Genomic DNA, 27762 nt, shown 5'->3' on the forward strand with positions numbered 1-27762 from the left:
ATTAACAGTCCTGCAGAGGGTGTTCCAGTTCTTCAGAATATGACTTTGACATCAACTGCAAATTAATCAGTGACATTGGAGGAACTGGTTTTCAGTCCGTCAGACATCCATGAAGTTATCACTGACTGAAAGGTTATTATCAATGGTAAATTTTATGCAATGTGGCCCTGACGTAACAAACTTAATGATACAGAGATATAATTTGACTTGCCTCATTGACCCTGTTCTTCTATCATATCACACATATAATTCTATATTTATTTTCTGTAATTTTAGATTGGCAGTTTCAACATGTAATCAGTATCAAAACAAGTCTAACTCTCTGTAAACAATTGCTGGTGCAAAAGCAATTGGATGGATATGTGTGTGTGTGGGGGGGGATAGGTGGGTTGTCATATGGGTCAAGCTCTATGTCTGGTCAACATCCAGTGTCAGGTCCATCTTGGTCATGACTGTGGTCTTGGTCTGACCACCACGAAGACCAGCCAGGAAGGTCTGAGGCTTAGGTACGTTGGAGTAATCGTCTCTCAATGTTTGGATGGTTTGGTCCCTGGAGTGGAAGAAAGGAGAAAATATGAAAATTGTCATTATTTCTCTATTATTCAATGCAAATATTCTTTGTTTTAAGCATGTAATATATTGGTTTCATAATCACAAACATAACAACAATATTTAAATATCATTAGAAACAATGATAAAACATATCAAGGTAACAACAGTAGCAATATCAATTACAAAAACAATGCATATATTCTAATAAAGTAGTGGGATTTATACATCTGAGTGATTATGCATGATGAAATAGAAAAATCTGATAAAATATGGTTGATAAATATTCAAGCATCTTTTTTAGTATGCCATGAAAGGTATTTGCAGGGAATATATGAAAAAAAAACGTTAACTGTATTTTGTTCATGGTGTATGGAGGAAGTCTATATTATTAAGCTTGTCTGCTGATGGTTGCTTTCATAAATGTAATTAAAACATTTATTTCCATATAAATTCCAGTCTGACTAACAGTTTGATATCAATATAAATAACTTGATTTTCATCAAAACTGCATGTAGTCATTTTTTCTAAATGAGCTGTTGATACGCAAAATAACTTACTTTGGTAGGTATACTTGAGATACATTGTCTCGTCTCAAGTTACTCAGGTTTGTCTGTGCTGAATGGGTGACTTTGGTCCTGAGGTTAGCCTGAAAAGAATAAATAGAGTGCAGATACTGGTTTATTTACATGTATCTTTTGAATCTCCTCCCTCCCTCCTTCCATCAATCAATTCATTTTCAAATCATTCAATGATTCACTTATATTCAGAATTTATTAAATCATTTATCCACGAGTTTGTCCTTCTCTCCTTCAATCGATCGTTCATTCATTTATTCATTCATTGTTTTGTTTATTCATTCATTAATTTGTTTTTTCATTCATTAATTTGTTTTGTTTTTCATTAATCAATTCATTCATTCTTCTGTTTTTCATTAATTAATCAATTCGTTCATTCATATGCATTCAATAAATAAATACCATTAATCCAGTATTATCTGAATATCAGTAGAAACATACCAGTTTGATTGCCTTGCGCCTCAGCTCCCATTCATTCCACTCATAAGACTTGACAATGTTTGATTCGATGGGATGAACCTCCGTCTGGATTCCCATGTCACACTTTGTTATCGGTTTCTCAATCATCTGACCCTGATCTTTGCCCTGAAGGAGAAAGAAAAATAACAGGAAATAGTTGAAATTTTGGACATCAGTCAGAGACATTGACTGTTAAAATTTACATACTAAGAGTCTTGGTATAGGATTGGTCAAAGTCAATCTCATGATAAAGTGTAATTTCCCATCAATCATCATCAAGGCGATGGATCTTTTGTGTTTGGTTGGTCACTTATGCCCAAAGGCTCATAACACAATATGAATGATTCTGAGTATGCGCAAAAAGGTTTTTATGTCTTACTCCATCACATGCAGTGACGGTTGCCCAAGATCTAGCAAGAGATATTAAAAAGCAATACAACATGTAACAAACAATGTGTTGATACTGAATTTTCTAACATGTATTTGTTAAGAATCCTACAAAGAGTCAGGAAAAAAGATAAGTATGGAACTTCATTTCAAGATTTATATCCAATTCTAATTTCATGCATAAATTAGTATAAAGTATATTAATTCACAAAGAATAAAATTTTTAAAAATAGAGTGAAATGGAACCCTCCAACTAATGCACTATCTAACATCAAACAAATTGTTGTCATAAGCATGTGTTCCACAACCAAGGTTTTAGGTAAGGGGGGGGGTCTGTAATTAAAATCTTACGGTGATGCATTGACCAGAAAAACCTAAGTGGTATTAGGGTTAGGATATTTCACATTTACTCAAAATATCTCACACAAATTATGTAAACAACAGTGGTGCATGATTTTTCTATCCTATACAATGAGGAGATGCAAGAAACTTATCGAAATGTTTAACTGCAAATCAAGCATACATTGTGAGTCTCCAAATATAGCACAATTGAGCATTATAAGAGAGTTGAGTAACGATTGAATGCAAATCAACCAAATACATGTATTTGCATTTAAACAGGACTTGCACTTGACTTTTAATTTATGCTTTATTTAGAATTGATCACAAGTTCATGCAACACCCTACAGGAGTGATTGAAGAACAGTCACCTGTGTATAAGGTGTGATGGTAGCAAACTGAGCATGTAGCTCAAGCAGTTGGATCAGCTGAGGGGACTTCTTTGCGCATTCCGCCACGTAAGCAATGTACCTCTGGGGATCGCTGGCAAACTCGTATGCAGCCTGCTTGCTGGAGAAGACATAGTAGCGATCCTGGTATCGCAGGACTCCTATGTCTGGGTTCCCCGGTAGGAGGAGACGATCGAATACGACCAGGGACCATCCACAATAACCCTGCAAAAAGAAGAGGATGGACAGGTTGGGAGAAGAATAGTTTATAATTAACATTTCTCAATAAAGGGCCGTCACAACTCAATATCTTTTTGCCAGAGTATACTGATTTGCTAGCCCTTTAACCATAAAGTGACCTGACCCCCACCCCTAACCAAGTCACCCAAAATTGAATTTTGATATTTTTATTGATCTGCAGCTACAAAGGGTACAGCTTAACCTTTGAAATGACATACAACTGGTCAAAATTGAGAAACGATAATCCACACAAGCACTTGTTGAATGTAGAAGAATTTAAGTGAGGGCTTCAAAGAATAAGGAGAAAAAAGAGGTTTGAAGTTTGAAAGTAGTTTGAAACATTTTTTATTTGATTCTTGGTATCTAAAAGTTTAAATGAAACAGCAACTAGGCTAAGTCTAACTGGGACTAACAGAATATTAACTGGAAATGAGTTTTTTTAACTGAAGAAATTTTTAACATGTAATTTTCTAAAATTTTATATTCATACATGTATAAAATGGAGTGATTGATTTCTGATTCACTTTAACCCATTGATCAATGTGAAAGATTGAAATACTCACTGGCCCTATAATATAAAAGATGGAACCATTTCTCATTTGAGAATAACTGTAAATCTATTGCAAACTGAGATTACCTTGTACTGAAGAGGGAGCCTTTCAAAGTTCTTGGTTGTCTCAGGAAACAGCCAATCAACATTCTTGAAGTCTGAGGGATTCACTCGATGATCTTTACCCAATGTCTATATGATCATTTAAAAAAGTAAACAAAGTAAAGAGAGAAATTCACGTTTTCAGGGCTCCATTTATACAACTTATCAAAGAAACAGAAGACAAATGGGACCATGTAGTTCAGATTTTTGAAAGTCAAATCAACAACTAATGCCTTTAATAATTTTTTATTTAAAAAAAATCTATACCTCTTTTATCCTGTCTTCATCACTTTTAATCTTGGTTCCTTCAAGGAATGGAGCAAGCATCTCAGCTGTAAAGAATTCACGATGGTTCTGAAAAGAGAATGAAATGTACTAAAATATACAACACCAAAGAACAAAAGTAAATCATATTTGCTGCTTGGAAGAAAAAAAACCCTACATGTAGTATCTCAAATAGAGGAATATTCAGGAGAGGTTTAAAATATGGTTGTCATGACTGAACACTAGGTGATTTCAAGTTTGATCAATCTCAATCTTTTGCTCCCCCCCCCTGGTTAAAGTTGAAATTTTTTTTTTTTAATTCAAATTCTTGTTGTTAAACAAGCATTTGAATGCAAAGTTAGTTTGTCAGAATGTAATTAGGTTATCAAGATATCACTCCATTAAGTTAAAAAAGAGAAGAAAAAAAATCAGAGTACTGGTAGCTCATTTAGTGCAAGAAAGGGTAACCAGCGATGCATAACTTACAAACAGCTTTATGAAATGACCCTTCATGTATTGTTCATGTTATTCACAATATAATTCGGGTTGGAATCATCGAATCCTTCGAATAACATGTAAAGTGTGGTACCACAGGGAGACCTTTGCTCACCTTGTTATAGGGTTCCAAACTGGCAAGGATGTTACTCAGGACACTAAGGAGTACCATCTCATCCTGGAAACCACTCCAGATATGAGCAAGGTTGATGAACTGAGGCTGAAATCAAAATAAAATCAAATATAAAGCAGTTAGTGGGATACACTCTCACTTGAGCAGATGAACAGTTAAACTCCACACGTAAATGATTCTTTAAGCCCATATTTAACCCTGGAATTAACAAGAGTTCTTAATCCATCCTTCTATGGAGTGCTATGCCTCATCACACTTCTTCAATATTCATGATAAAGATAACTTTCCAAATAATTCAGTGAAACCAACCGTAAACTCATAATACCATATCCTTCTAATTTCTTTGCAAAATTATTGTTTGAAAAACTAATCACTGCATGAATGAAATAGTTTGTTCTCGATGGATTATACGGCAAACCAGGCTAAGTTAGCCTAGGGTTAACTACAAGTGCACTGCTATGAGAATATTGTTCACCCCACGTCATCTAATTTCACTTCGTCAACTGGTAACCATTTTTGCCACATATCCAATTTGCCTTTCCTATTTCGTCTAACACACTTGGACTAAATTTCTTTTGGATATTAAAGGTAAAATGGTAATGAGATAAGTCACAAATAGGTCCAGGTGGTCATTAAACCTTCTGACAATTGGACCAAGCACCATTTAGAGAAAGTGACCAAAAGGGTTAAATAAATGTGAAGATAGCCTATCTGGCATTTAGATCAACTGATTTATAGACTAAACTTGCATAAAATGTGGTGAACATGTGTCAATGTGATGTGTTGATTGACTAATATCTGTTCAGGGGAAACATTTCATGAAGGTCATGTCAGTGAAAATCACCTTTTTTACAACAATATTGAAGTATGATAAGATTTGAGAGAATGATCAAGCTTTGCCCTCTCTCTTCAAACTCTTAATTGAACAAGATAGCAATGATAATTCTTTGACTTACATAGACTTGAGCGGTAGGTACTGCAGTCTTTGACTGGACTGTAGCTTGGAGCTGTTCTAACCTAGCTCCTAACTGGGCCTCTAACATCTCCACCTGCTGTGCACAGCTGATCACATCATTCTGCAAATTGGCAACACAAAGTGGAAAAAAATACAATTCGATGTATAATGGTTTTATTTAAATAAAATATACAATTAAATATAATGTATTTAGATGTACTTTCAAGAAGAAATGGGTTGAATATTTAATATACAAGTAATGTATTCAGGTGCTTTTTGAAGAAGGGTTGCTAGGAGGTATAGGTGCCTGTTTCATAAACTTGTTATATTAACAAATTTGCAATAACATTTAAAAGCTACGGAAATCCTTAAAGTTGATTGGTAAATTTACTGATAGTACTGATAGAAAATTTGTTATAGACAGTTTTAATTTATTACTTTAACAAGTCTTTATGAAACGGGATCAAGATCACCTATCTATCAATCCCAGACCTGTCAACCTCTGGGAATGAAAAACTGTATTCTGTGATAATAAAAAAAGTATTTTTCCCCCAAAAAGGGTATTTCATAATAAAATGCTTGGCGCACTCGCTCATCGCGGCGCTCAAACTGCATGCAAGCTAAAATGCGCACTGCTCTTGCAGATAGAAAAAAAAAACATTGAAACATGTGGATATTTTTATCCTGATTTAATAAAATGATTGAAAAAAAAGTTACCTGAAATTACATTAATCTAATAACCATATTTGTGTACATTTTATGAAATGGAGACATAGAGATGATTTTTCTCAATAAATTACAATTTTGTAAAAAAAGAAATAAAAAAAAAACGTATTTTTTTAAGAAAAAAAGTACTGCCGTATTTTGATTGCAAAAACGTACTAAATATGCCTAAAACGTACTGGTTGGCAGGTCTGCAATCCATATTTTTCTCATAAGAGTTGCATGCTGGCCGACTATAGTCAACAAGGACAAAAAAAATCAATCCTGTATAAAGGAAACGAGGGTAGCATTTCAAGGAACAAATATTGTTACTGACCAACTGTTATAAGCTACTAAAATCCTTGCATCTGATTGGCTTGGAACTAGTAAGTCGGTGAAAATCACTATTTACTATTTGTTTCTTGAACACTCCAAAGATCTATATGCACATTGCAAGTATCATATACGATACAATGTTAAAATTGATGTGTGCACAATAGAATAGCTCATCTGCACGCAGCTTAACCCTTTGAACCCTGAATTAACAGGGATAGTCGTGACCCTCACCCTGCATTATATTAAGATTATCGGCAAAATGAAGGTGTCATGGAAACATATTTATTGGAATAATTTGCTAAATGAATATGTTAAATTGCAGCATGCATTTACTTGTTTAATACATATGTAATTAATCCTTTGAATAATATGTTTAGCTAATATTTTTTAAAATCTTGGCACATAAAAAAAATAAGAAGAAAAAAATCTCTTGAAATTCGTATCATTGCAAATATTAAGAAGCTTTGCTCTACTCAAGTTAAAACTTAACGTTATCGTAGCTTTCATAGTTATATTTGTTTTTAGGCGACTGGTAAAAGAAACTACAAGCATGCAATTGCGCAATTGCCGAGATCACATTTTTTGGTACCACAGCGGCAGTTTTTCCAAGAAAGTCCAGTTAGCAGATTGCTTATTATGACTCCAAAACTTTATTAATTTCAACGGGATTCATCCCACACCTGTAGGTATGTTTTTTTAGTATTTACTTAAAGTTCTAGGACAAAATATGTGATAAATGGTTATTTTATTAGGCTTTTTATGACACGTATCAGGTTACAACAAATCCGTTTATTTCAATGTAAAATGTATCGTACGTTGATATTGTAAAGTTAGAGCCGTAGAGGTTCACGCAGTGGACATTGAAAGTGAAAGTGATTTGTTTCAAACTTTTGGGCTGAAAAGAGTAGTGATGAAAGCCAAAGATTATTATTAACTTGAGCTAAATATTTGAAGGTTCAAACATTTAGAAATGAGTTTATATGCATTCATTACTGGAAAAAGGGAACTATATTTTTGGTTGAGCTTCCATAGTGAAAGCTTCACGCACAATGTCCACCGCGGAGTGATATTCTTCCTTGAAATTTAGTGGTCAAATTGGTCATTTTTTATCTTAACAGTTTATCAGCCAAACCATATTGTTTTAAAGATGCATCTTTAGCATGTAAACATATGCAAGTTTTAAATATACTAAATTTGCAGTTTGGAAGTAGGTGGAGTATTGTTAGCAATACATTTAAAAGTGGTATAAGAGAAATTGAGTATTAGTGTTTCTAACATAATTTCATTGCATTCACTCTATTTGGAGAAGCTTAAAGAGAAAAATATGAAATGTTCACAAAAATAAGAATGAAAATGAAACTTATTGTTATTTACAACAAAGTAAATGGATTTATTGAGCATACATGCTTACACAGTTAATACTCCACAAGAGTAACTCAGTGTAACACTTCACAGGAGCATTTTTTCTTATGAATGCTTTCTTGTTTTGTTTACTTATTACAGGGTTAATCAACTCAGTTGTTGAATGGTGCTTGAAAGTGAAACTACAAGATATTAAAGACGGCAACATGAATCTCATTATACGCCTGTTCTATATAAGGTCTCTTCATTGCAACAACGAGAATTTGAGATGTGGAAGTATGGTGATTGAGTGACTGAGTCCATAACAGAAGGAATACACAAAATTTTAAATAAATGATTTCCTATTCTAATGATTGGAGCCCAGGCATGTCAGCAACATCTTACTACCTGGTAGACCCTAATCGAGCTGGCCAGGCTGATGTTGTTTAGCTTCCCGTACTAATGATAATCTAATTTTTTTTCTCAAAATCACTGCTTTGACGAAAGTAAAATTAAACAATAGCTGACGCATAGTCCGTATACGACTCGCCTTGGATTATTGCATGAGCCTTCTTGGTAGGGTAGTATATGCTGGTAATATTTTATGTTAAAAACCTTATAAATGAAAGTCAACCGTCAACAAAATTATAAACTGAAGTTATTGACTGAATATGACTACATTTTAAAGGTCTGCTGATATCTTGTTTTTCAAATCACATGACTTGAAGCCAGTATTCCGGCTTTTTGGTTTCAAAGGGTTAAATAGAAATAAAAGAGAACACTACCTTGATTCTGTTTGGCAGGAATTATTAACATGTTTTAGCATTTTCCTACAAACCTTAGACCTATTTTCAAGACTTTGTATTTCATATTAATTCAAAGAGGGCAGGGGATCATCATTGACAACAAAGTATATTTTGAATTATATTGATCCCTTTGAAATCTCCTTCACACAACGTTCAGTACTTTGAATCTCTCCTAGATGTGGATTATTACACTAACGGTTCTCTGTAGTTGAAATTGGTTAAAAGTTATCAAACATCTTAACGGCCCATTGTGATAAAAGCAGCATTACCTGTAAAATTCAAGAAGATCAAATTCAAGTCCCAAAATATGCATTTCTGTTTGATTTTATGAGTTGTGTCTAATTGCATCACTTAAAGCATAATAATAATAATATAGGGTAATAATATTGCGCACATATCCACCTTGTTAGGTGCTCAAGGCGCTCCTATATTACCTGGCACCAGAGGCACCAGAAGATAGATTAATGAAGTTATGAGCTCACCAGGATAATCCTCAGGAAGGCTTCGTGTTGCCTGACGTTGATAAGAGCATCTCGCAACGCCTGTATGGATGGACCTTCACTCACTTCTCCACTCATCATACGCTCAATCAGTGCTGTCAATAACAGAAAATTCGAATTCATCTTTTAAACCGTCAAATACACAAGTTATCGCACTCAAGAGATTGGAGTTAAAAATCTTCTGATCTCAAACAGTACGAAATGCTTTGTATATTTTCATAAGAGAAACTGTCCTGACAAACCACAACTTTATAAAATAAAAAAAAAGCATTTTGTACAGCTAATCATTTAGTTTGGTCATGGATCCATATTATGTTATTCATTCAACTAACTTACCTATACTCATACAAAAATTAATCTTAATAAATGACAATTGAATTGTGAAAACATAATTCTGATATATATTCAGTGAGATAATCCTAGTCTAATCTTACACAGAGGTCACTCTTGATCACCACAAAACCCTGAAAAGTTGGGAACCCAATAACAATTATTTAATATAATAACCCAACAAGAAACTAACCTGTACATGTTTTGGAAATGTGACTTTTAAAAACATCCAACTCATTGTCACAAACAAGAAATTGGGATTAAACTCTTGTTATCAGTAGTACCAAAAGCTTGGAAAACATGACTCCAAGCCATATTCTGTGATAGAATCATGTAACCAAATCTTACAGTTGACTCTTTACCATTACAAAAGCTTGAAAACTTGGAAAATACTGAAAATTACCTGTATATTTAAATGCAGTGCCACACGCTCTCTGGATGGCTGTGTCCACATTCTGAGTTGTAGCAGGAACAGCCTCATTTAAAATAGCTGGCACTGAAGGAAAGAACACACAAAGTGTGAACAATGAACTAATGGATTATGTTAGCTACATCATCAATCTTCTAAATGGATAAATATACTGAAGAAAATATGACTGAATAAATGAAAAATTAATTCATACATCATGGGATAAATGAACAAACATATAAAAATGGAACAGATAAAGAACAATATGAACAAATTTACATACCCCCCATGTCTTGTTTTAATATCTCACTAATTATTAATAAGCCAGTTCGTAGTTCCTTTCTGCGCATGATCAAAAGATTCTACGCATGATCAGAGGAAGGTCATTTGTACTAAAGTGACATTGTATTTTAAAATCTAATGAGATAAGCACCAACTTTGATGTCTTGATTATTCATATATTCTTTTGAATAGTGGTATTCATTTACATCCGCAAAATACAACAATGCGTCCACTAACGACTGGTATTTCACAGTTTGCCAAGTACATTGTGAAACACACTATGATATGCATTCTAAGTAGGAATGCAACAAATACCTTTATGAAGTGTTCACTGGTGTGCTATTCTAGTCACCTGGTCTATTCAATTTCTTCATCCTGCTATGTAAGGTAAGCTTACGTAATATCTTGCTTTGAAATCTGCCTATCATAATGAAAAGAAATGAAAGGTCATTTGACCAAAATTGTCCAGAAGCAACTGCGAACTGGTTTATTACAAATATTGTTTAATACCATGCCATCATTAATTGCAAATAATATCTACGAAAAGCTATTTCCTTCGGATTACGGTTCTCATAAGGTTAGATGTTTCAGAAACTTACGATCATCAATGCCTTCTCCTCCTTTGCCACATTCTTTGTTGAAGAGACGAATACCGGTCACAATGTGAGTCAGCTCAATTAATTGACGTTCTTTATCACGTTTCACGAGGGACATGAACGTTCCAAGCTCTGTCTGTGGGAACACACTCTGTAGAGCAGCTGTTAATGTAGAAGATATACAACTAAGATATACATCCTACTGGAGAAACCGAAGATCTTAACCCAGGTTTTAAGACACAATTCGCTTAACTATATTCTGTTTGTATCGTTTTAATTTTGTTGTCCTTTGTTTTTTTTCTTTTGTATGTGTTTAAATGTAGCAGGGCCCTCTGGGAGAACAGTGTATGTCACTGATGAGGCTACCCTGGATAAATAAGACTTTATAATAATAATTATATAATAATGATATTATTTGATAATCTTTATCACATTTCACAAGGGGTATATCTGTGAGAACACACTTTAGAGAATAAAGCTGTGCATGGAGAAAAAAAAAACCAAAGTTAATATTGAATTATCCTTGCACTGGCTTCAGCTTGTTCAAGATTTTTTAAAATCAATTAATATTAAATTGATGTTAGTATGGAATTTTTCTTTCAATATCACGTATCAGGAAATAAAAAAAATATTAATCGTCAAATCGTAGATGTGGCAACAAGTTAGGAAATTTAAAATCATTGCTTTCTAAATAAAATACACCATTTAAGAACAACTTCCAACATTTAAACAATTTCATATAATGTCTTGGTATCTGTGGTAGGTATGAGGAATTACTGATGAAAATTCAAGATAAATCCTGAAAATAAATCTTGTGCTTAAAAAAGGAACCAGGAAGGGGGGGGTATAATGTAATTACCAGTTGCCTCTCTGACCACAGCTATATCTGTTGGAGATCCAAGACCAGATCGAAGAAGAACAGCAGAGACTATCTTTCTGTACAGACTCTCTAGTTCATCTCTGGTCCTGGCCCTGCTATCCGTGATCTCTCGGATGACAGGCGTCAGTCTCTGTTCCAAGACCCGGCGATGCTCCTCCAGAAAGTCACCTAATTAGATAATACCATTCCTCTTTTATATAGTGCTCACCACATCGGAAAGACCTCTCTGAGCAAAATCTAGATACTGCATATGTGTGTTATCAATCCAATCATCAGAATCTAGCTTCCCCACATATTATATCAAGGATTGCATAAATTCAAAGATAAGGACAATATGGAGAATTATGTGTTTTATCAATCCAGTCATCAGTATCTAGCTTGCCCACATATTGTATCAAGGATTGTACAAATTCAAAGATAAGGACATGCTTTAAATATGGAAAATTATTGACAAAAATATGATTGAAATGGTCAACATTTTTTAACATAGTTGTACAAGTAAAAATGTCACTCAATCTATACATCCCATCCAATACTCAATCTGACTTTTACCAATACACAACAGATTACATGAAATAAGTAATGGGGTATTAGTTTCAGTTTTAAATAGAGAATTTATCAAATGAACATTAAAAAGTAGGAAGAGCTTCATCTAAATCATGTTTACTGGTAATACTAATAGGTATTTAAAATCTTTTTCCAAAGCTATCATTATCACTCATCTCATTGTTTTATATTACACACTTTTCTCATCTCTCAATTTGTTAAGTTATTTTTTAATCAAAGTAAAGTTCTGATTTCAAAAAGTATGTTAACTCTGAAAAATCAAATTAGATGGTAAATTAGGTTACAAGTATACGTTTGAATCAGAAGAAGAGAACATTTAAAAGTGTTGAACATTAATCAGTCATCAAGAGAATTATCTGAAAGGTATTAAACATATTTAAAGAATTTACCTCATACTCTATGAGGATGTTGCAGGAAACTGATAAGGTGAACATAAAATGTCAACTCCAAATTTACAATTAGAAAACACAATTTTTCAACTATGAAAATATATTTTCTGTTGCAAGAAATAGATCAGTATTTAACTGAAATCTAACCATCAATTGCAATGCTTCTGATTGATCAATAGACCTAACAATGACTTGAAATAAATTGCATCTAATTTAGAGCTGGGGCCTGTTGCAAGAGAGTTACCATTATGATAACTTTGCCATTGAATGGTAACATCCCTGAAATCCTTGATTCTGATTGGTTGATTAAAGGGATGGTCCAGGCTGAAAAAATGAATAGTTTAATAAGTAGAGTAGAATTCACTGAGCAAAATGCCGAAAATTTCATCAAAATCGGATAACAAATAAAGTTATTGAATTTCAAAGTTTAGCAATATTTTGTGAAAAAAGTCGTCATGAATATTCATTAGGTGGGCTGATGATGTCACATCTCCACTTGTTCTTTTGTATTTTATTATATGAAATTAGGTTCATTCAAATTTTTCCTCCAAGAACTAGAAAAACTGGATTGACATCAGATTTAGTGCATTGAATATTTATTGCTGCAACTTATTTCATTATAAGGGAGACAAATTATTCACACAAATAGGAAATAATAAAAATTATGATTTTATGTAATAACATAATAAAACAGAAAGTGGAGATGTGACATCATCAGCCCAACTAATGAATATTCATGATGACTGTTTTCACAAAATATTGCTTAACTTTAAAATTCAATAACTTTATTATTTGTTATCCGATTTTGATGAAATTTTCGGCAATTTGCTCAGTGAATTCTACTCTATGTATTAAGATATTAATATTTTCAGCCCAGACCATCCCTTTAACATTGTAACAATGGTAGTTACCATTGGATGACACAGTTACTATGATATCAAATTTAAGGCTATGGGGCCCTTCGTCTTACTTCTTGAGGTGTAGTTCATATCAAAGTAGACTTGCATCTTAACTGTATCCAGAGCAGATGACCGGGAATCTAGAAGTCTATCAACACAGATCTAATAGGGAAAAAAGAGAAAAGTGAGGAATCATATCATCATCTTATAAAACAGCGATAACTTAATGGGCAAGGATGGATACACTATTGTACAAACAAAAAAATGGCCTATAAAATGGGATTGTATCCACCGGTAGTCTCGCTCTGCTATGCAGGCGAGACAAAAATGATCTGGGATATTCAATTGATCCACAAAATAAACAATAGACTGACAACTCCCAACCTCCCCCATCTAGCCATACAAAAATGAAAATGTAAAAATATATTCTAAACAATATTCCCCCAACACCCATTGAAAATCGACATAAACAACCTCCTTGTGGATTATGTGTAATGGAGACAGTCTGTTATTTGAATGGGATTTGCATCTCTCAATTAGTGAAAGGATCATGTGAACGAAGGTGAATAAACAATTTTTTTTTTTTGGGGGGGTACTTATCAAACCCATGTGATGAGAAATGTGATTACTTTTAAAGATAAAATACACCTGCACCCTTTATCGTTATCTTCTACGAACATTTCTGCTCCTGTCTCATACTGTACATACCTTTATCAGCCGCTGGACATCATCTTTAGTAAGCGTACGGTCGACATTGAATTCATTGGATGGGTCTAAGACTACTGCCTTGACCATGAAAGCTACCAAGGTTTCTGAGACGGCTTGCCCTTTGCTTGCACATTCCTGGGCAATCTCTCGGATGATATTCTTGATGACACTCTCTGCCTGAGCTCTTGACATGATGGTACTTTGATTTTACTGCTGGCTGAAATTTCAGAAAGAAACAACAGGATGCAACTTTTCGTTAAATTTAAGAAATCAATAAAATACTCTGGCAACAAAGTACAGGATTAGCCTTTGGTTTTCTTTGAACAATGAGGCAACTTACACTTTTTGGAGACAGACTATTCACCGAGCTATCAAAACAAATATTGCCGTTTTATCTACTGACAGATATTCATTTGAAAAATCAAATGGTGAGAGTCTATATTTATAATGAATTTCAGGCATTTCATGTAATGGAGTAAAAATGCAGCCATTGTTATCAAAATCCTAAATCATGTGCAAAGTGAATGGGCGGGCAGACATGGGGCACCGCACCGGTTCACTGCAACCCCGTTCTGTAGACTGCCCGGTATATATTTAGTTCTAAAGACCCCATATTTTACCCTTGTGGTCAGTTCCTTAGGCCCCATTTCAGAGTTTCACGAGGCACATCCCCATCAATATAATTTGTGTGCCCGTCCCCCCCCCCCCCCCCGGGACTGCGACCACCCTGCCTCTATGGGTAATCTACATGTACATGTAGATCTATAGGTTTACAATACACAACACAATTCTTAAAAATATCACTTTTGTAACCCCAAATATCGACTTACAAGTATTTCTCATTAGTAACTTATTCGCAATAGTGCTCAAAATATTAATTTAAAAAATTTTTATAGGCCCTCTGTTGGTGGAAATTACAATTGCAAGAAAATTGTCATTCAACAATATCTATTTTCAATCTATTATAAATAATTAAAAGAATTCATTTACTTCAGAGCCAAGTTATACATGTATGAATAGTTGAATCTTGTATGGTAAGGGGTCCTAAAGCTTTGCAGTTCTTAAAGCTACGCAACAGTCACTGTACATGCAATTTAAATGGCAAAATGCACACTCTCTGTGTGGCACTGTGACTACTGTGTGAACGATTCCTCTTTAAAATTTCATACACTGTATTTTCCTATGATAATATGAAAATATTTTATAAATTGAGGCATAGGAAATACTACTTTTTTGCATGATAAATCAAGTGCATAGCTTTAGAACCAAGTACATCAGGCAGCTAAATCAAGACGTCTTCGGAAAAAACAGCAGAGTTTTCGTTTTAGCAAGTTTTGTGATATTTTTTTCTTGGTTAATGATCTTTTACCACAAATTAGAGTAAGACAATCAGTTCAGATATCAAAATTGATATAGTTTTTATCACTTGTAAACAAAGTGCATAGCTTTAGCCAGGTCACCCATCATACTGGAAATTGACAGAGTAATGGCCATGAACAAGAGAAAATAAGCCAATATTAATAAGCCAAATTGAATTGGCATTGCCAACCTTAATTTCCCCACGACTCGGAGACGGAGTCCTAACAACAGATAACAAGTTTATACCATAACCTGTCCTTGTTCATTGAATGAGTGGGGGAACATGATTTTAGCTGAAAATGACTGGCTGGATTTTTTGCCCCCCCCCAAAAAAAAAAAGGCCAGGCAAGAAAATTCATTCTCAGTCTCACTCTCAGATTCTGGCATGCAGAGAATGAGACTGAGAAGCAAAGAAAACAGAAGAAAGAAAAAAGAAAAGAAAAAAAGAAAAGAGAAGACAAAAAGAAAAGAAAAAATAAAATGAAAAAGAAAAGAAAAAAGAGAAAAAAAGACAAAGAAAATAACAGAAAAGAAAAGGAAAAAAAAAAAAGAATTAGAGAGAGAAGGAAAAAAGGAATGGAAAAAAATATATAATAAGCTACTGAAAATGAACAAAAGCTGTGGGAAAAATAGTCAATCCTGACTGGTTGCCAACCAAGGAAAGAAGAGAGATCATCTACTTTTCTACTCTTCGGAATGTACGCATGGCCTGGTAAAGAACGATATTAATTGAAAATGTGTGAAATCGTAAATAAATTCATGTTCTATGTTAAGCCAGATTCTTAGCAGAGCTACCAAGTCTCAGTCTGACGCATTATGCGTGAGACTCAAGCATTTTGGACTCTTGTTCATCCCTCAAATCTCTGTCTCATGGCCACGCACAGCCTATTCCCATATACATTTGTACACAATGTCTGTGATCTCACTCAGATTCACAGAAAATCTAACGCATAGCTGATATTTGAACTTGGCATCTCTGTCTTAGACTTAGGTGGGCAAACATGGCATGCATGGAAATTGGCATCGAGGACGGGGACCAGCCCAGGGCATACAATATTTACCAACAAGAAAGAGTACGTATGGGACTAAGCAGAACGTAACATGCAAATTAAAATGGAATTTTCCATGGATGCTACCTTACTTACCAGAATATGAATAGAGATCTCTCATGAAATCATTCGAGATCTACATATATTACTCAAAATTCATTTCGGAAAACTTTTGAATTTGATGTAAACTGATAAATAAGACAGATGTTTATGCGTCGTCCGGCAGATTTGTGTAAGATCGATGGCATGGAAACAGAACGGTAGAGGGCGTCGAATATATGATCTTGTGTTAAAAAAAAAAAAAAAATCCCCAAATCAACAGCATGCAACAGCAAAATCCCGGGGAGCAAATTCAGACTTCACTTTTGCCCGACTTTTGCTCAGCAGAGCTCGGCCCCAGAGGATTTACAAGAGAGAGATGTGTGTAAAAAAAAGTAGGCCATAAAGATGACACCTTCTATGTTAGGCCCATAGAGATATTTAGGCCTCATATGAATTAAATCATTTTCATTCTCAATTCTCCTATTAGCACTCGTATCAATTAGATCAGGATAATTATTAAGGTGATATTGTTATCATTAATTTTCTTCATTTATATCAACATCATCATCATCACCCAGCATCCCCGGGTCGGCATCATCATCACCATATTCATCATCAGCAACGGATTCAGCGGCAGCAACATCGCCACCATTGCCACCCCCGCTGCCACCACAACCACTGGCTCCACCACCGCCTTCATCATTACCGTGACACCAATCTCCGGCACCAATCATTGGTGTCGTTTTGGAATAACTTTGGATTAACAAGAAATAATAATTTAAATCCGGGAATAACTATATCGTACAAAGGAGGTACGGATATACAGGGAGGGGTGATCGATCGGCCGCTAATTTTTATTCAAGTTATGAAAAAGAGAGGGAATAAGGAGGACGAGGATCGCGGAAAGGGGAGAAAAGAAAAGGAAAAGTATCGAACAAGATAGCATGTTTATTGTTTGAAAGTTAATCATGCATATTTCAATGTATGTTTTATTCTATCACGTACGCAGAGATATTGGAGGATTTTAGATTTTCATTTTGAAATGGTCATTCGGGACTCTCACGAAATTTTGTTACAGACGCTATGTTGTGCCTCCTCATTTATTTTTCATTATATTTATCAATTATTGTGCTCATTACTTCACTTATTTCCATAAATCTATATTTGGGATATTATGACATTTAGCTCTTTCCCTCTTTTTCTGACATGCAAAGAAAATAACCAAAGTAATTGGCCCAAGTATATAAGACTAAGCAAATTTAATATTGGACGAATGCATATGACCAAAGAAATCATATACACGAACTGGTAAGAAGACAGAAAATGTTAGACTACATTGAATTCATGGACCAAGCAGAGGGGTATCACGTGGGGGCGACACCTGTTAAAAAAGTTTTAAAAAAGAAAAGAAAAGAGGAAACAACTGTACATGAAATAAGTAAAGAGAAGACCCCATTAAAAGGGGAAGTTGGAAAGTTATACACATTTTTTTATTCGCGAAACAACATGCTCCTAAATAGAATTATCTTGGCAATCAGGATAACAATTATTACCAAACAAATATATATGTAATTTTTTTTACCTTAATGGTAGTCAGACAAATTGTGTAATGGGCACAAACTTATCACAATTAAGCTAACGTTATTTATTGTTTCAATTGGCTTAAGTATGTATAAACCTATTGATGGGCAAAGGTAACACATTGAGAGGTAGGACTAATGATAATTATTCCTCTTTATTATCTTAATTAACTCTTGGTCACTGTACAAAGATCAACTAATAATCTACCTGGCAATGAAACCCATGTTTGTCAAGTTTGGGTGTACCAGGGGTGTAACTGTGCCCCCATCAAGAAGTCTCAGCCCATTTCTGTCAATGATTACCTATGCAAGAGATACATTTATGTAATGTGGGTATGGAACATGAATGGAGGATTTGATGATGAATAATAAATTAAGATTTTTTAATAATTAATGAAGCATTAACAAACTAAATGGGATAGATATTGAGATAAATGAAAAAGAAATATTTGAGCCAATACCAATTATCAAGAAATAGATGAATGAATAAAAGTTCATGAATTGATCAGATAAAAAAAAGGAAAATAAACAAATAATATAAGATATGCCTATACTCTAGATAAAAATAAGGTATTGAAATAAACAGATAAACAGAGGAAATGAAATGTTTTTTATATGAATAATTGAATCAATAAATACCTAAATTAATAATTAATTAGAAGAATAAATCATTGAATAGATATGATTATATAGATGAATAGAAAGAAAGGAAATGATATATTGATAAACTTATTTTTCAATCGATCAACTAATTATAGATAAATGAAAAAAAATAAAGGATTTCAATTTAAGGAGAGCAACCAACTCCACCCCGTTGATACGTTCTATTTTACGAACAGTTCCGCCCTTTTTAGAACAAGTCTTTGCTCATAACCGGGTTTAATTATGGAGCAAATCCCTTAGTAAATAATAAGGGTTCATCAAGCAAGTGATAAGAGACGAAAAACCAAAGTTCCATAAAGACTGCATACCAAAGATCGCAGAGTTACAATTCTCTTTGATCACAATACTCCGTAATTTGGATCTCATCTGCAGGTAAGATGATCATATTATTTATTCCTATCATCAAATCGAGTTCTATATCATTTTTCTCAAATATTCATGACATTTTGTCACAGTGCTTTATGCAATAACCATAGTTATCAACATCTGTATCCTACATGCAACTCTTAAAAGATGATTCTTATTAGCGATGTTCATTAGAAATCACAATCGCCCATTTTGCTATTATGGCTAGATATATTACTACTGCTGCTACTGCTACTGCTACTACTACTACTACTACTACTACTACTACTACTACTACTACTACTACTGCTGCTGCTACTATACTACTACTACTATTACTACTACCACCACCACCACCACCACCACCACCACCAGGGGTAGTGGAACCGGGGAGGGGGCAAGTCCTCCCTCCGCCCCCCCCCCCCGGTCAGCTGGGCGCAACTGTTATTCTAGTCATATTTGACTATTTTCTAGTCATATTTTACTAGAACAGAGTTATTTCTGACTAGAATATATGTCAGAAATGTGACTATCAGTGATTGCCATATCAGTTGCTCCCAGCTGACTACTGCATGGTCTAGTCAATTTGATTTGTTTTAAGATGACTCTGTTCCTGGTTGAATCAAACGCCTAGAATGTTTAGTTTTCTGGTTAGAATATCACAAATTTTTAGATCGTGCTTCGCGCTCGCAGTAATTCTTCAGTTAGATTCACATCCTGTTTTCATGTTTTAAAAAACTACTTGGAATGTTTACTTTTCATGTTTTATTACATGAAGTTTCCAAAGGTTTGAGCTCGTGATTCGCGCTCGCAATATCTCCCAAGGATGATCCTTTGACAGTAATTAGGTCCATAATTGACCAAAAAGCGAGTTTTACAACTTCAAATTTGAATATTTTTTCCAAACCGCTCACTCACCCCCCCCCCTAAAAAAACCTAAATATATATCTTATCACTCAGAAATTGCTTCAAGAAAAAAAAATTGCTCAACTTTATTATTACAAAACACACAACTTCTTCACACAGATGATGATATCATGCCTTCATGGTGAAAATATCCGTTTGCACCAAAATGCACTTTTTGCAGTTTTGGCGTATAAGTGCCTTTTTTGCTTTGCTCCCCCCCAAAAAAAAAATATATATATTACGTTCCGCCGCCCCAGACTACTACTACTACTACTGCAGAAAAGTGATTAAGGTAGAATGAAAAGAAGAACTAGAAGGAGAAGAAGGAGGAGGAGGAGGAAGAGAAATAAGAAACAATTGGAAGAAATAAATTCCAACCTCAAGTTTGAGGTAAAACAAACAACGTTTACTATACAAAGTGTTCATTAAAAAAAATGATCTTATATTTTTTCTTTTATAGGATTAAACTATGAAGCAAATACTAGCATTCGTCACCTTGGTGGTTACCCTTCAAGTGGTAGCAGGGAGGGGTCGACTTGCACCCCTCTACCGAGCAAAAGATGCTATCAAAGGGGACTACATCGTCGTACTAAAGGTTAGTTTTCTATATTAGATGAAACCGAATCCTTATCACCTCTTTGACAGGCCTAAGTATCTTTCATTGTCCGAATATGAGAAAAAAAAATTATGAAACATTTCTAGCAATGTATATTTTTATAAGTTGTCTTTACATATCATATAATTACATCGTTACAATATTGTCCATATGTCATCCATTTTCAATTTTCTTCAGTGAAATTAGATGAGCAGGTTTGATGATCTTAATTACATTTTTTTTATAAATCAGTCCATGCATATGCATGCAGCTCCGTGACAAATTCTAATTAAAATTGATAAGACGAAGTCGGTGAAAGTGGTAAACTAAAATGAAGAGCGATACCATGACGGTTTTTTTTATTACAGATTCAATGCTGAAATGCCCCCAAAACATAAAATTATATTTTCAATTTTATTTCCTCATCATAGGATGACGTCGACCAGGATGCGATATCGGAGTCGATGATGAGGACTACAAGGGAACAAGGTGAAACCATGATTGTAAGAAAACGACTTCGTAAACTCATCAACGCTTTCGTCGCAAAGCTTCCAGCCAGGGCTCTCCGATTGGTAAGTAGCTCCCATCATCATTACCGTCATCACCGACGTCATTATCATTATTATCATCATCATCATTACTGTCCATCACCCTCCTCCTTCTCCTAATCATCATCACCATAATTACCATCATTAACATGAACAAAAGAAATTTGCACACAAAAAAGCGTATGTCCCGTGCCATGTCGCTGGGTCGCTTTGCCTGCTCGCTTCATTTTCTTGAACATTTACCTGACCTTTTATATCCTACAGAAAAATGTTATGTGTTTAAGACCTTGCAAGGAATTACTCAACATTCGTTAAAAAAAGCAAATAAAAATCGATCATATCCATGAGAATACATACGGTATGAATTGAAAAAAAAGTTGTTTTTGCTGAAATTTGATTAATTTAAAAACTATCACTCAAATCCTCTCCATACAGATACGTTCCCATGATGCAGTGCGTTACATAGAGGAGGACAGTATGGTATACGCAGATACGACTTGGGGATTGGATAGGATTGACCAAAGGGATCTGCCTCTCGATGACTCCTATATGCCTGTCGGTAAGTGACATGGTGTCGACCCCCGGGGGGGGGGGGAGATGATAGCCAACCCAATGAAAATATGGCGGGGGGGGACAAATATACCGATTTGCACACCAATAATTTTGATAACTTGAGAAAGTCATAATATGCGATGCAAGTTTATGCTTTTTAAAGCATTGGAAAGCCACTGTAAAAACATTAAAGTTGGCATAAAAACAATACGTGTCAATTTTTCGGCGGGTTTCATAATGCATGTAGTAATAACAGTTTAAGCTACTGAATTCCTTCTATTTGATTGACTGATAGTAAACTTGTTGAAGAAACTGTGCATTTGTTATAACAATTACGTCTTAATGAAACGGCGAGGGCAGTCAGTGGTTTTCACAGACAACTTTTATGGAACCCTTGTTTCTGATTGGCTCAGAAAAAATGAGCAAGCGAAAATCACTGACTTTTTTGCTTTTTTTAATTTTTTGTAATAATCACGTTCTCAGGTTTTGAAATCTTGAACAAAGAAATCACATCAATCAATTTTCTGTTTCAAGAACAAGACAAGACTTTAAATTCTAGAATGTGCAAGCAGCGCTCATTGTAAACGCTAGATTTCTTACCCCATGAATATTTGAGATTTTACATGATTTATGTTATAAAGGTCAAATGATTATTGAATTATCATTGTATCATTTAACAAAATTATGTAAAAACAATTTTTGAAAGGATACAAATTGTAATTTTTCTTCCCATTATGATGATTTTTAGTGTTTCATTGATTTAATATTATTCTGTTCTCCCTTTTTGAGGGGAGGGGTGGACAAATAAGGCACGGGCCCCAAGCTTGCACCCCCCCCCCATTTCGTTTTAATCTACGCACTTCGATTTCTCATCTTTTCAAAGGGAAAGCGCCCTTGGAATATCATAAAATTTTCGGGGTGCACCGGCCTGCGCCTTTCTCACTGGCTTCTCAATCGTAATATTTTTTTATGATACTTTATTATTATGTTTTGTTTAAGGTGATGGTGGAGCGGGTGTAAATGTCTATGTGCTTGATACGGGCATCAGAACAACCCACGAAGAGTTTGAAAACAGGTCTTTCATCGCTTACGATGCCATGCAGTACGCCATTGTAAGTCCATGCTTTGTATAGAAAATCTAAAGAATTATGGAAATATATCGAATCCAAAGAACTATGAATATATAAGAAGCACAAAAGTATTGACTTAACAAAGGAATTGCCATGATTTTGAAGAGAAATGATTTTTCAAACGATTTATTCATTCTTGTTGGATCATTCGGGGGTTTACAAAAAGAATACTAACCAATTCTAATTTATACAACCCAACGCAGGCGTGGATATTAATAATTAAAACATTCCTCAGAATTTGACATTCTATTTATAACTGTCATCACCATCACTGATTATAGGGGGCGGATGGAGATTGCCGAGGACATGGCACTCATTGCGCCAGCACCATTGGGGGCAAGGTGTATGGTGTTGCCCCTAAGGCCAAGCTGTTCTCTGTGCGGGTGCTTGGATGCGAAGGTTCAGGGTCCAAGGGAGGAGTCATGGAAGGTCAGAGTTTAATTACAAGGAGATTCAGTGTTGTAGCTGAGCGAGAGCTATGGAAATAAAAGGATGTTGTGACAAATTAACAGTCGACCTGCTATATGCCGGGCAGAATTAATATTGGCGCCGCTGCGTGGTCCTTCCATTATTCAAATCGATGGAAATTTCTGCCCCCTTCAGACAATTCTTAGAAAGAAGACAGTCGAAGCAAAAGTATTCTTAGCTTTCGCAAGGAAAACAAATCCACGACTATTCCTTGTAAAAAATAATAGTCCTTAGAAGTCGCCAAGTCCCCGCCCCCGATATCCTGGCACCGCCCCTGCTTTTATGAATTATTATTGTCTCTGATCTCTCTTCCATTTCTTTCCTAGGGTGCTGATGGGGACTGTCAGGGCCACGGGACCCACTGCGCCAGTACTATCGGAGGCAAGGTGTACGGGGTGGCGCCCAAGGCACACGTCCATTCTGTTCGGGTGCTGGGATGCTCTGGCTCGGGGTCAAAGGGCGGCGTTATGGCAGGTGCGCTATTATGCTACAGTCATCACACAGAGAGTGACTTTAAACCGACCGACATGCCATTAGACATAACGCAATAATGGAATTGGTTTCGCCATTGTAACTGTTCCTGTAGGAAACTTTCCGAAACAAGACGGAAGGCTGCAAAGCTGACGATATAATCAGATACACACACACAAAAAAACGAAATGCGCATGCCCAGTCCATAAAATATCGGGAAGTAGCAAGTGCAGATAAATTCTATACATCTTTTTCCCTGGTTACCGCCCATACTTTTTTTTCTCTGATATTTCAATATGACATGCTAATGTTCAGTGGAGGGATCACCTAAGAGAGATACAGGCTTTATTATGTTTATTCCAATATTGAGCGGTTGAGCGGGCCGGGGAATGAGGGGTAGGCCTCACTATCCTTAACAGCTCAACCTCAGCTACAATACTTGAATTTTTACAATGTTTTGTTGTATTGCCGTCATTCTACCCATTTCATATTCTATAGGATGAATTCATGATTGATTTTTATGGCTTGGGGTGTATTACTGAGGATTTTACATTTTCATACACGCTATTATGACAAAATACTTTGTCATCATGAACTATTAAAAAAAGGAGTCAGAACGATATCAAGTTGTTATTACATGGCATAGGTCCTATGTGGCAGCACATAATGTGACGTCATGGCTCAAAACTGAAATATAAAACAAAACAAACTCACTCTTCATGGACATTCTTCAAATCTTCATTTACTATGCTTCCCTACTTTAAGCATTTATCAAAAACCAATGTGATGTCAGAATGTAGCGAGGCAGCGGATTTGTACAATAAACAGATAATGAGCTGGTCCCGATGTATTTTCAGAATCTTATTTGCTATTTTTATATTTATTGATCAATCATTGATAATTCAGGTATGGATTGGGTCGCAGAGAACGGTCTACGTCCAGCTATTGTGTCGATGTCTCTAGGAGGTAGCGGATCGTACGCTGAAGATGAAGTCTTGACAAATCTCGACGCCTCAGGGGTTCTTGTTGTCGTAGCGGCTGGTAACAGCGACTACGAATCCTGCCGACGATCTCCAGCCCGGTCGCGTGAGGTATGACTTTTTTTTTACATTTTAATAATTGTATGTTTTTAATAATTTTGGATGATTTTTGAATAGATTTTAGATGAAAGACGGATACAAAATTCTTCATGTAAATCATCGTCACTCACTCGAGGACCGGTGTGAACTAGGGTATCTTAAAAGGGGTAGCGGGAGGGGGGGGGGTGGGCAAACGCCTTCTTTTTCCTCAGCTGAATTTCAGGGGTGATGTGAATTTACACAACCTTTTCTTGCCATTTATCCTCTTCCCTTTTCTTCCTATTTTTCGAATTCTTTATCACCTCTTTTTTCACAACTTAAATATTATGAAGGAAGGGGGAGGTGCATACCTGCCCCCTGTAGCACTGCCCCAGGAGCAATAATAGCTGTGTGCATAAAACAATCTAAACGTGATAATCAAATAACAGTATTACCATTGTATTGCCTACCAGATGACGCTTATAATCATGGACTGCGACTCTCCCCCTCGAATTTCGATTCTGTACAGCAGCCTATGTGAGAGGTTCGATATTGCCCCCCCCCCCCTCCGGGACCAAATATTCACTAAATCACCGTGCATGCTAATTAATAACTTCCCTTCCTTTTCTCGTTTTTTTTTTCATCAGGCCCTCACAGTCGGTGCTTCTGAAATTGATGACGCACGTGCTTATTTCTCTAACTGGGGTGGGTGTGTCGATCTCTTTGCTCCTGGTCGTTACATCACAGCAGCATCATGGCTTGGGGATGACCTCTACCGGACCATCAGTGGGACCAGCATGGCCACACCCCATGTTGCAGGTAAGGGCCGATGGTGACGGGTGACACATGTTTTATGGGCAAAACTATAGAGTTGTGGACGGTAGGCCTGTAATATCCGCCTCAGTTGTGCTGGAGGACGGGGTCACTGGCGAGCTGGTGTATGATTTGGGGAAATGCCCTCCATTTTTTGTTCATTAAAAAAAATGATATTTTATTTAATCAGTTCTTTTTTTTTGGGGGGGATGGGGGTATATCATTGCTTTTTATGTTTTTATGTTTATTTTTTTCAACCAATTTCTAGTCGTCAAAGTTTCGGGGAGGGGGAAGAATCGGTGGGGGGAGGTTACGTATTTATGTGTCAACATGAATTGCCAACGCCTTACTAAATAGTTTTATAACAGAGCTCAGATTCCAATTAAAATCAGTGTAGTTAAAATATAGTTAAAATTGACAATGTTATCAAAATTATGAGTATTTTTGCTATATAAGTAATTTTTGGTTTTTTTGCGGAAATAAGGGCGTCATATCCTCCATCTGCTCATTTATGAAACACAAAGCGAACCATTTACCAACGATATTTCATTTGCAATGGTAATATGGTTTGAACAAGAAGATTTTGGCATCGAACATCTGACATCAAAATTAATGTTACAGTGCTCTATATGCGTTGTTAAATTTCTTTCCGCACTCAAGGTTAGATGTGATGAGGTACCGGGGATTGAGCCCGAAAGCCCTCATAAAATAACGTCATAAATGCTATCTTGGACACTTGACAGTTTGAACAGGATGCTTAGACAATATTTGGTCAGATATTTACCCCCCCCCCCCAATTTTCAGATTTAAAGTTTACGGGAGAAAAAAGAGAAAGGAAGCGGTATGTGCGGCCTCTGCGTCCCATGGACCACTGGCACCTTCATAAACACCTTTACAAAATAAAATAAAAACTTTGCCATAAAAGCCATGCTTACATAGTTCAGATCAGTCAAAACGTCCGGCATAGTATAATTATAATTGACAAAGTTACCATCATTATTGGTATTAATGCTAAATAACTAAATTAAAACTTCTTGGGCCGTATACAGGCCGCCATATCCATCATCCACCAATTATTGAAATTCAAAGCGAAACATTCCCGATATTCCATGGTCATAGGCGGCGGAGCAGAGGATTGTCTTTTGTGTTTGGGGGACGCAACAATAGGCGCCCCCCCCCCAACACAAAAGATAAATCCTCTGCTCCGCCGCCAATGTCCATGGTAATACATCATGAAATGTTTGGCATTGAACATCAGACATCAAAGGCGACGGCGTCAATGCATTTTAAGATTTGTTAAATTGATTTGCTACCTCTTATTTTGATCCGGTATAAGTTTACAAGTACAATTGCAGAATTACTCTGTAAAAACATTTACATTTCATGATCTTTAACCATGTTGACATCATAACTGTTTAGGGCAAACACATTTATAGCAATTGCAAAAAGTGACATTAATTTTGTTTGTGGGGGAGAAGAATGGGGTACCAAGCCTCAAAATAGGATTTAACACAATATATTTGTTTTTATTCATATCCTTCATTTATATGACTTTTTCAGGAGTTGCAGCGGTTCACCTTGGGGTCAATCCAAGTTATTCACCGGCAGATCTTCGCAATGTCATCATGAACTCAGTGGCTCGAGATAAGATCGATGATCCCCACGGAGCCCCAAATTTACTTCTTCAAATACCAAGAAGAGTTTGAATAATCATTTGTAAAACACTTTATCAATGTTAGGAACGATTTTACATAAACAATTGATGAAAATGCCATTGAATATTTGTACTACAACTAACAACAACAGTGATATTCATTATTGATGATAGTGATAAAACATGTAATGCTGGTAATGATGATGACGACGATGACAATGATGATGATGAATAGACGGATCCGGCTTAAAAGAACAAGTTCAATTGAAAATGTTTTTCCACCAACAAGTGGGAATGAATGAATAAAAATGACGATGATGGTGATGACGATGACGATGATGATG

At 35.6% G+C, this 27762-nt stretch overlaps 2 protein-coding genes across 3 annotated transcripts; one reads left to right on the forward strand and one right to left on the reverse strand.

Annotated features, from left to right (window-relative positions):
* Nucleotides 1-362: 362 nt before the first annotated feature.
* LOC121425120 (cilia- and flagella-associated protein 206-like) lies at nucleotides 363-16855 on the reverse strand. Its single transcript, XM_041621105.1, has 15 exons — nucleotides 16690-16855; nucleotides 14186-14402; nucleotides 13549-13639; nucleotides 11602-11790; nucleotides 10746-10904; nucleotides 9859-9951; nucleotides 9108-9220; nucleotides 5442-5561; nucleotides 4468-4572; nucleotides 3861-3947; nucleotides 3579-3683; nucleotides 2684-2926; nucleotides 1569-1712; nucleotides 1110-1198; nucleotides 363-550 (listed from the first exon to the last, which is right to left on the reverse strand). Exons 2-15 carry the CDS (start codon nucleotides 14375-14377, stop codon nucleotides 409-411), a joined length of 1872 nt encoding a protein of 623 aa, XP_041477039.1. The 5' UTR covers nucleotides 14378-14402; nucleotides 16690-16855; the 3' UTR covers nucleotides 363-408.
* A 2289-nt stretch (nucleotides 16856-19144) lies between these two features.
* On the forward strand, nucleotides 19145-27520 carry LOC121425067 (aqualysin-1-like). Of its 2 annotated transcripts, none has more exons than XM_041621027.1 (9): nucleotides 19145-19250; nucleotides 20590-20724; nucleotides 21156-21296; nucleotides 21708-21831; nucleotides 22824-22936; nucleotides 23236-23383; nucleotides 24800-24984; nucleotides 25599-25770; nucleotides 27325-27520. In XM_041621027.1, exons 2-9 carry the CDS (start codon nucleotides 20599-20601, stop codon nucleotides 27468-27470), a joined length of 1155 nt encoding a protein of 384 aa, XP_041476961.1. In that variant the 5' UTR covers nucleotides 19145-19250; nucleotides 20590-20598; the 3' UTR covers nucleotides 27471-27520. The 2 variants fall into 2 exon arrangements, with proteins under 2 accessions (XP_041476961.1, XP_041476960.1); XM_041621026.1 differs by lacking the exon at nucleotides 23236-23383 and adding an exon at nucleotides 23749-23896.
* The last annotated feature ends 242 nt before the right edge of the window (nucleotides 27521-27762 follow it).

This window comes from Lytechinus variegatus, chromosome 12 (assembly GCF_018143015.1).
Source record: "Lytechinus variegatus isolate NC3 chromosome 12, Lvar_3.0, whole genome shotgun sequence".
Classification (NCBI taxonomy): Eukaryota; Metazoa; Echinodermata; class Echinoidea; order Temnopleuroida; family Toxopneustidae; genus Lytechinus; species Lytechinus variegatus.

What these genes read in the sequence shown, in the direction of transcription:
- LOC121425067 (XM_041621027.1), top strand. Translation starts at nt 20,599, where the DNA reads ATGAAGCAAATACTAGCATTCGTCACCTTGGTGGTTACCCTTCAAGTG. An exon ending in CAGCCAGGGCTCTCCGATTG is followed by an intron (nt 21,297 to 21,707) that starts GTAAGTAGCTCC and finishes CTCTCCATACAG; the next exon opens with ATACGTTCCCATGATGCAGT. An exon ending in CTCCAGCCCGGTCGCGTGAG is followed by an intron (nt 24,985 to 25,598) that starts GTATGACTTTTT and finishes TTTTTTCATCAG; the next exon opens with GCCCTCACAGTCGGTGCTTC.
- LOC121425120 (XM_041621105.1), bottom strand. Translation starts at nt 14,377, where the DNA reads ATGTCAAGAGCTCAGGCAGAGAGTGTCATCAAGAATATCATCCGAGAG. An exon ending in CACTGCATTTAAATATACAG is followed by an intron (nt 9,221 to 9,858) that starts GTAATTTTCAGT and finishes TGTTATTGACAG; the next exon opens with CACTGATTGAGCGTATGATG. An exon ending in CCATCACACCTTATACACAG is followed by an intron (nt 1,713 to 2,683) that starts GTGACTGTTCTT and finishes TTTCTCCTTCAG; the next exon opens with GGCAAAGATCAGGGTCAGAT.